Raw genomic sequence first — 9,513 nt, 5'->3', positions numbered from 1 at the left:
CCACCACCACTGTGCATGAGAGGAGCCTCTGCATCATCCCAGCCCTGGCCTTCAAGATATCAGATGCCGGCATGCAACTTTCACACTCTTTGTCTGTGAGATCGTGAAACTCCAGTTTTGTTGGAGAAAGGAAACATTCTTTTTGAAGTCAAATACACTAATCAGCCATAACTTTATAAACCCTGACAAATAAACTGAATAATGTTAATTATCTTGTTACAACAACCATAAGGCTCTGTTCACATTTAGGCATCCCAGATCCCCCCAAAAAATGCCAGTAAATCGATACGCTCAGGTGTAAATGGAGCCTTAAGCCCCATACACACTATCAGATTTTCTGCAGATTTTTTTCCTTCAGATTTACCAAAACCATATAATATGAGGTCAAACCTTAGGAATTTCAATTTGTATGCAATCAGATAGGCCCTTGCACTACATGGTTTTTCGTAAATCTGAAGACAAAAATCAGCAAAAAATTTGATATGCCCTGTACACACGGTCAGATATTCAGACAAAAAAATCCATTGGATTTTTTTCGAAGGATTTTGGCCCAAACTTGTCTAGCATACACACGGTAGCACAAATTTTTAGGAAAATGTGATCATTCAGAACAAGGTGACGTAAACCACGTACGTCGGAACTATAAAGAGGCCAGAAGTCAATAGCTTTCGTCTCGTAATTTAATCTGAGCATGCGTGGCACTTGTTGTCGGAAAATTTTAGATCCAGCTCTCAAACTTTGTGTGTTGTAAATTCCGATGGAAAAAAGTCAGATGGAGCCCACACACGATTGGATTTTCCGACAACGTGATCCGATCGCACATTTTCTTGAAAGTCTGCACTGCGATCATGGGGGGAGGGGGCGGCGAACATCGAGTTCCGCCGGGTGTGCGCCCACAATTCCACATGCATGGACTGACGTACAGGTACGTCTGTATGTGCAGCCAAGCCACCTTGCCGCAGTATATATGCGGAAGGCGGTCGACAAGTGGTTAAATAAACTCTGCGGCTGGGAAAACGCAAGGTGTGTACACGGCAATACTCTCTTCCTGGCAAGCTGTCAGCTTTTACCCCATGTGATTTTCCTGCGGTTTCCCACACCCGCAAATACGCGGCATTTTTTATATGCATGGGGGTGCCTTTATGAATAAATGGCAGCCCTGCATGTTTTTACTGAGCAGAGCATTTTGACTGCCAGTAAGGGAATCACCGTGATTCCCACCGGCAATAGTGTGAACCTAGCCTTACATATTACTTTGGGGTCTATTCACTAACGGATTCTGCATGCGATATTCATCAAAGTAAAATATTGACTGTGAGGTAAATAACACAAAAAAGAGATAACTCATTAAAGTCAATTCACTAAGCTGCTGTTTACAGCAGTGCGACTTGTGCGATTTTACAGTTCAAATTGCATGACAATTGCTGGAAATTGAGCCGCTCATGATGCAGCGATTATGAAAAAGGTTCCTGGACTAATTTTTACCAATGTTTATTGTGACTTGTATAGACTTCTGTTAAATGAAGTGTACATATTCGCCAGCACGCCATGGATCAACAATTGCAGACAGATCACATCACAGGGATGAGTGCAATGTTTCGGAACCACGCAGGACCCATTTGTCAGGCATGCGATTCTGTTAACAGAAGTCAAAAGCCGCAATGAAATCAGCAGTGCAAATTGCAATGATTGTGCGGCTTAAAAATCACGCTGAAGTAGTGCAATTTCAAAGCAGCACCAGTGTCAACGAGGGCTAAAGATCACACACACACATGTTATTTATCACCTGTCAGTATTTTAGCAAAGTACAAAATAACAATGAGGGAACTCTGCACTGCCAGTAAATAAAAGTATACAATGTATCAGTGTGGAAATGTTCTGCTCTAAGCTCAGAAATGAAAAAAATGGTAGCATTTTACCAGAAGAAGTTCTGTATGCTAGAAAGTTTTCTGTTTCATAATATGTCTGTGTGCATTTATTTACACAACTAATTGAAGCCCTCCTTCACATTGAGATTGAATGTAGCTTTGAAATCAATGCGACTTCAGGTGCGACTTAGAAGACATCTGTGTGGTTTCATGCATAGACGTCTATGCAAGTTGCACGTGAAATCGCCAAAAGTAGTGCAGGAACTGCTTTTTCAAATCGATGCAGCACCGCAAAGTTGGCGTCGCACCAATTTGAACACTCCCATTGCCAACAATAGGGTATAACTTGTCATGTGATTTGACCTGGTGATGGAGGCTTTAAAGCGAACTTTCCCTTTTTTGGAGTGAATCCCGCTTTCAAGGATCTGTACAAATCTTTATTTCAGATCCTCACCTGCATTTGGTAAAAGCGAGTATAAGGGGTGGGGAGGAATCTTGCCTTTCACAATCGCATAATCAGTCCCGAGGTTTTAATAAGAGACGTTTCCTCCCTCCCATATACACCGTTCCACCTCAACATCCTGCAGAGATTCCTGGTGCAAGACCTGACTGGGGATGCTGGGAATATGACTTCAGGCTCTAAGCAGATACATGGGAAATTGGTGCATCAACCCAGGGTCGGTGCTACCACTAGGCAAACTAGGCAGCCACCTAAGGTGCCCGGCCACTGGTGTTAGTACTCTCTTCTCTCTGCAGTAAGAAACTAAGTCTCAGCAGGCAGCCGCTGCTCTGTTCACGCAGTGTCAGAGGTGCAGCTGCGGCATAGGACTGTGTCTGTGTCCCGACTCCCGAATTAGATTGTTGCATTCATGAGCCCTGGTGAGGCTACATTGATGGGCCCTGGTGAGGCTGCATTGATGGGCACTGGTGAGGTTGCATTGATGAGCGCCGGTGAGGCTGCATTGATGGGTGCCGGTGAGGCTGCATTAATGAGCACTGGTGAGGCTGGATTGATGGGCACTGGTGAGGCTGCATTGATGAGTGCCAGTGAGGCTGCATTGATGAGCGCCGATGAGGCTGCATTGATGAGTGTTGGTGAGGTTGCATTGATGAGCGCCGGTGAGGCTGCATTGATGAGCGCCGGTGAGGCTGCATTGATAAGCGTTGGTGAGGCTGCATTGATGAGCGCCGGTGAGGCTGCATTGATGAGCGCCGATGAGGCTGCATTGATGAGCGCCGGTGAGGCTGCATTGATGAGCGTTGGTGAGGCTGCATTGATGAGCGTTGGTGAGGCTGCATTGATGAGCGCCGGTGAGGCTGCATTGATGAGTGTTGGTGAGGCTGCATTGATGAGCGCCGATGAGGCTGCATTGATGAGTGTTGGTGAGGCTGCATTGATGAGCGCCGATGAGGCTGCATTGATGAGTGTTGGTGAGGCTGCATTGATGAGCACCTGTGAGGATGCATTGATGAGCGCCGGTGAGGCTGCATTGATGAGCACCTGTGAGGCTTCATTGATGAGCGCCGGTGAGCGTTGGTGAGGCTGAAAAAAAATCTGACAACCATGTATTTATAGATTGGAATAGAAAGGCCATTTTTAGAGGAAATTTGTCTTTTTTTTTTAAATCTCATTTTGAAAATGTCCGATGCCTGGCACCAACTTACAGACACAACAGATCTGGCCCGGCATGTGGATATATGTGATCAGTATAGTTGTCTGAAAATACAATAGAAATACATTACAACACATGACATCACTTCTGTTTTTTTATTCTGTCATAGAGAATTTTCAATGAGTGATTAGCATACAAAAAAAAGACATGACGATCTGTCGCCTGATTTTCGGACGGTAGGAATGGCAGCCCCCATACTTCGTTGGGTATAGTTCTCTTTATTATATTAGATGTCATTGTCAGACAATAAAAGAAGGGTTCTGATTGGTTGCCATGCACACTTTAACACTGTGAATGGCACAGAGAAGGACAATAATGAACCGATCCGTCCTCTATAGTAGGTTGCTGATGAGCATCTTGCCCGTCACGTGGCCAGGTCACGTTATCCGCTCCATCGCAGTTGCCCTTGAACAGGGCCGAGCTTCAAGCCTGGAAGTTGATTCCCTGACAGACACAACAGTCCACCAATCGGCGCTTCCGCTGCCGCGCCTCGCCCAATCTCTAGAGGCGGTGGGCGTGGCTCGGGCCTCGCTGTCGCAGGCGTGCTGTAGGCTGGTTGCTGTGGCTCCGGGATGTGGCAGCAGGTGGTACGCGGTGTGTCGGCGGGTCTGGCCAGGTGTCTGCGCTCCTGCCGGCCTCCGGTGTGTCACCATGGGAGCAGCCAGCAGAGGGAGAGCAGGAGCCTCCTCCGGGGTGTCTTCTACAGGAACAGGCCGGGGAGGACAGGAAGGCTGCTGGCCGCATTCACTGGGGCCTTCCTATGGGAAGAAGAGCGAGTGAGAGAGGAGGAGATCCTGAGGTGAGCCCTGGAGGACTACAACTCCCAGCATGACCTGTGTGTACTCGAGGGCAGTGTGTCTGCATGGACCGGAGGACAATGCATCCTCTATGACAGGGGTAATACCATCCTCCAGACTATAGGGGGCAGGACTGTGCTCACCAGGAGCAGAAAATGGCCCAACATTAGTGTCCAGTCATTGGTGTCAGTGAAATACACTGCGTCCTATCGTTGGTGTCAGCAGGGGTGGACTGACCACTCGGGCACTGCCCGAAGGCCCCATGCCACTAAGGGGCCCCATCAGGGTTGCCAGCCTCAATAAAACCAGGAACAGTATGTAAAAATATGTGTTTTTTTTTTTTATCCCAAGATTATAGCTGCCCCACCTCTCCAGTACCGTATCTGTGTGTATACTGTGTGGCCCCATAATCTTCTCCTATTGCCCGGGGGCCCCATGAGTTGTCAGTCCGCCGCTGGGTGTCAGTGAAATACACTGTGTCCTGTCGTTGGTGCCATTAGGGGGATTATTGTGCCCCTTTAGTGTCAGTGGATGAAATGGTTCCTCAAGGGCCAGTTAAAAGCGAAGACCCCCCCCCCCTTAGGCCGCAGTTTGGAGACCACTGCTCTATAGAGCCTGCACCACAAGCCTTAAAGAGGGATTCCACCTAAAAAAAAATATTAAAAGCCAGCAGCTATAAATACTACAGCTGCTGACTTTTAATAAATGGACACTCACCTGTCCCGGGTTCCAGCGATGCCGAGGCCGATCGATCGCTCGGCTGCTGCCGCCACCATTCTAGGTGAGGGAATCAGGAAGTGAAGCGAATCGGCTTCACTTCCCGGTTCCAAACTGCGCATGCGCGAGTCGCGCAGCGCAATAGGAATTGTCCGCGCTGTCACTGGGACCCGTGTGTGTCCCAACAGACAGCGCGGCAGGACAGGAAATTACATAGACTCCCACGGGAGTCTATGCCCGGAAGTGGGTGTAAATACCTGTCTTTGACAGGTATCTCCACCCCCCAACCCCCTGTAAGGTGCGAATTGTGACACCGGAGGGGGGGGAGGGTTCAGATCAGCGGAAGTTCCACTTTAGGGTGGAACCCCGCTTTAAGTCCACAATACTTACCTTTCCTCAATTGGTCTGATGTTCATTGCCAGCTCCTTCCAGGTTGCTGGGCTGTGGCCGCTTCCACTGACTGGTAAGGGATATTATCACTCCTGGGCAAGCCTGGGAGATCAGTAATCCCTTCACGCAGGATCTGTGCCAGAATGTAAATGGAGCTGTGCTTGTGCAGCTCAGTGTACATTCCAAGGAAAACTCCAAAAGGTAGGTAGGTCGGTTTATTTTTTTTAAACTTAAAGGTTTATTGAAATTTTTCATGAGATACAATGTATATAAGTTGTACCAAAGCAAAAAAGCAATTACATTCAATTACAGAGGTCGGTCTATTTTATTGCAGAATAAAGGGCCTGTCTACTCGCAGTCTTTAAAGAGGAAGTAAACCCTGATGGGTTTACTTCCTCTTTGAGTCTCCGCAAAGATAAAGCATAATGGACTACTATGCATCGCGTAGTAGTCCATTATGTGTCACTTACCTGACACAGGAGCCAGCCCAATTTATTGTTGGGCAGATTAAAAAACACAAATTGCCGCAAAAACGCATTATTACATGCTTTTCTGCAGCTTCTCCATTGAAGTATATTGAACCAAAAAAACAAAATGGCACCGTTTTGCTTTTAAAAAAAAAAAAAAAAGTCCTTGTCTTTTCCAAATACGCAGCAGCTGAAAAAAAACATGGACGTGAACGTGTCCCATAGGAAACCATGTAAATGAAATGTAGTGTGTTTCTGCAAAAAACACAGGCCTGAGATGTTTAGTAACATAATGGGGTTAAAAAAACTAAAATTAGTACAAAAAGAGCAAAAAATCACTACTCTAAGGGGTTCATTTTTTAATATGGGACAGTGAAAGTAATGTTTACAGTAGTGATTTGCTCTTTTTGTACTATACAGGGCTTTTTTTTTAACCCCATTATGTTAGTGACCAATTAATCGATTATGAAAATAGTAATCGATTAGTTGTTTCAGCCCTAGTTCACACCGCAGCACAGAGCGGCTCACAGCAGGGGGTCCGGTGTTCACCGTTTCAGGTCTGACTTCGGACCTGAAACAGACCAGAAGACGCACAGGACCCCTGTGTAATTCACACCAGAGGTTTGTGAACCGGCTCCATAGAGAGCCAGTCGCAATCTCCTGACATGCAAGTTGGATGCAGAGAAACCCACATCCAATTCGTAAAATAGTGTGAACCCAACCTTAGGCTTTAGTTCTGCTTTAACCACTTCCATACCAGGCCTATGTTGCCACTCCTCTCCAACATGTAGAAAATTTATTTAGAACCCCCAAGCATTATGTTTTCCAGCAGACACCCTAGGGACTAAAATGGCAGCCCTTGCAACTTTTTATGTCTCACGGTATTTGCGCAACAATTTTAAAATTTTTTTTTAAACACGTTTCATGAGTTAAAAAATAAGAAAAGAGTAAGGTTGGCACAATTTATTTTTTGTCTAATGTGAAAGATTGTTACGCTGAATAAATTGATGCCCAACATGTCAGGCTTTAAAATTGCGCACACTCTTGGAATGGTGCCAAACTTCAGTACTTAAAAATCTCCATAGGCAACGTTTTAAAATATGTCTGTTATCTGTGCATAGAGGAGAAAATCTAGGGCCAGGCTAGGTACAAACTGTTTAACTCCCTCCTGCTGATGTAACACAAATATGCAGCCCCACCGCATTGGGCTTTTTTTCTGTGGGGCCATATATGTGCGTATCTCCCTTTTGTGCTGGAACGCTCACTTTCGAGTCACCTGATCGCTGTGGTAGCTGATCGGCTACCAGAGTGATCAGTCACTGTGAAGCCCGTCTCTGTGAATGGAGAGGAAAGACACAATGTACCTTTCACTTTCCTTGCAGAGAAGGAAGAAAGCGTGTGTGGAAAAAAATGAAATAATAAATAATACAAAATAAATAAAAAAATACCCATATCAAGGTTTGCTCTAGGTAAGTGTTAGGCTTAGTGTTTGGGTAAAGTAAGGGTCAAAGATCAGAGTCAGTTAATTTTGGGCAGGATTTTATTTTATTTTTTTAAACTTGGCATCAACATGCTTTGGGGAGGACAACAACAACAAAAAAGTGAAATGTGCTCTACTGCTAACTGGGTTGTACTACGGGTACAAATGACATACACGTATGTGGTTGAAATAAAAGGAGAACAAAGTTGGGACTTTATATGAGACCTTGGACATCCCGCACAAAGGTCTCCATCCCTAATCTATACATGCACGCCACGGCTACACGCCCACATGGTTGACGCGATTGTGGTCACCGTGCGGACGTGCTAATTCCACCTTTTGCGTACTGTATGGAGAGGGGATAGGGTGTCTACAAATAGGCGGCATCCCGCCTGTTTGTGGCTGCCTCCTCTCTCAAAGCACGGTACTACGTGGCGTTGGTGCTTACTATTGTAGGCTGGCAGGTCAGTTTTTCTCTTTTCTCCATCACTCATCCAGAGACCTCTAACTATTCACGGTGCCACTTTCACCTTATCTATCCTAATTATAGGCAAACTCACTCTTGTTCTTTTGGGGCACATCTTTCCCTCCTCTGGCACTTTGAACTTCAGTCTTTGTATATCAGAAGCTGTCCACCTATGCACCCTATCACACAATTATTTCCTTCCCACCCCCCCTCTTGTTTATTTCCCCCCTCCTCTACTTTTGTATTACTTTACCCATATATTTACTATATCATATATTACTATTTGTTACAGTACACCTTCATGATTTATATCGAATACTACTGCATTGGAAGGGGGATCCTGTCTACACACTTTTCTCCTTTTTGTCCCCTGGATGCCCCTGTCCTGCTGCCGCATTCGTCACTACCTCAGCTCCCGGGTGGACGATGGTTTATCATCCCCCGATACATCTAATCCCAATTACTATTTATTATTATCATTTTTTACCTGTTCTCTACTACTACATTATATTACTGCAGGTAAGAGGGCTAGGATCATAGGTGTTGCTCCCTCTCTTTCCGATATCAATTATTAATTTTTAAACCATTATTAATTTTTTGCATATAATTTATTTTAGATACTCCCAACCAGCTTCTCCTGATGAGTGGATATAAGTCCACGAAACGCGTTGAGCTTTCACCCTTGCTGCTATATCACAGTATCCATAGTTCTTATCAGGGGTTCTATTAAAGGATGGAGACATTGATTTATTTATTTTTTACTACAATATGTTCATCATGGTCGTGTCGATTCTGGGTGTACTGTTGCTATTTATTATTTATCATTTACTTTTACTATATGATATATTATTTATTATGTTATTATACCTATTATTATTATTATTATTATTATGATATATTGTATGATATAAAATTATGTTGTGAGATATTATACTAATTATATTTTATTTAATATGCAATTGATTTAACTTAATTACATAGTAATATATTGTATCTGCATCAATTATTTTTTTTTATTGTTTACCGATTGATTTCAATTAAATATTTGATGAATTATTGCTTTATGCCCATTATTGTCACCTCAGAACACTATTTATATTATATATTAATGTCTCAGCCAACCCTGAGTGTTGTATTTCATATAAAGTCCCCTTGTCATACACGCATGTGGTATCACTGAGATCATCAGGAGAAGGAGGATTTATTTTGGGTTGTTCTTTGGTGGTAGGTTATGATAGTAACAAGAAATATACAGTTACATTTAAGAAAAAGATAATATTTTGGGCCAATGTTCCGTTAATAAAAAAGGGGGGGAGGATATACTTAACCATTTACTACCAAATGAAAGCCCATTTTCTCTTGGGGGGGGGGGGGGGGGGCAAGGTATAATCTACCTGGAGGCACAAAGTAGTTGTGATATTACAGTTTTAATAACGCATGTCAAAGTTACAAAATTGTGCTTGGGCATTAAGATTTGTTTTACCCTTAGGCATGAAGGGGTTAAGCCACTAATGTGCTTTTTTCATTGTGGAAGGGAAAGGGAATGTTAAGCTAAAGGATAAATTCACCCTGTGTAACATGTTACAGATGTACCGGCCCTCCAATCCCCAGTTCTGACAGCTAGCGGGAGATCTTCGCCCTGCGCTAGCTGTCAC

The 9,513-nt window shown here is 44.3% G+C and overlaps 1 protein-coding gene across 1 annotated transcript in view; it reads left to right on the top strand.

Moving 5' to 3' along the window:
- The first annotated feature begins 4,057 nt into the window (after nt 1-4,057).
- Nucleotides 4,058-9,513, top strand: part of STARD7 (StAR related lipid transfer domain containing 7) — a 33,868-nt gene continuing 28,412 nt past the window's right edge. The window contains exon 1 of the mRNA XM_077469530.1: nt 4,058-4,340. Within this exon, the coding sequence (XP_077325656.1) occupies nt 4,114-4,340 (227 nt within the window). The 5' untranslated portion in view covers nt 4,058-4,113. The remainder of the gene's footprint in view (nt 4,341-9,513) is intronic.

Source organism: Lithobates pipiens, unplaced genomic scaffold (assembly GCF_037356315.1).
Source record: "Lithobates pipiens isolate NorthernLeopardFrog02 unplaced genomic scaffold, aLitPip1_a1.2 Scaffold_8, whole genome shotgun sequence".
Classification (NCBI taxonomy): Eukaryota; Metazoa; Chordata; class Amphibia; order Anura; family Ranidae; genus Lithobates; species Lithobates pipiens.
This window is presented reverse-complemented; position numbering and strand designations above follow the sequence as displayed.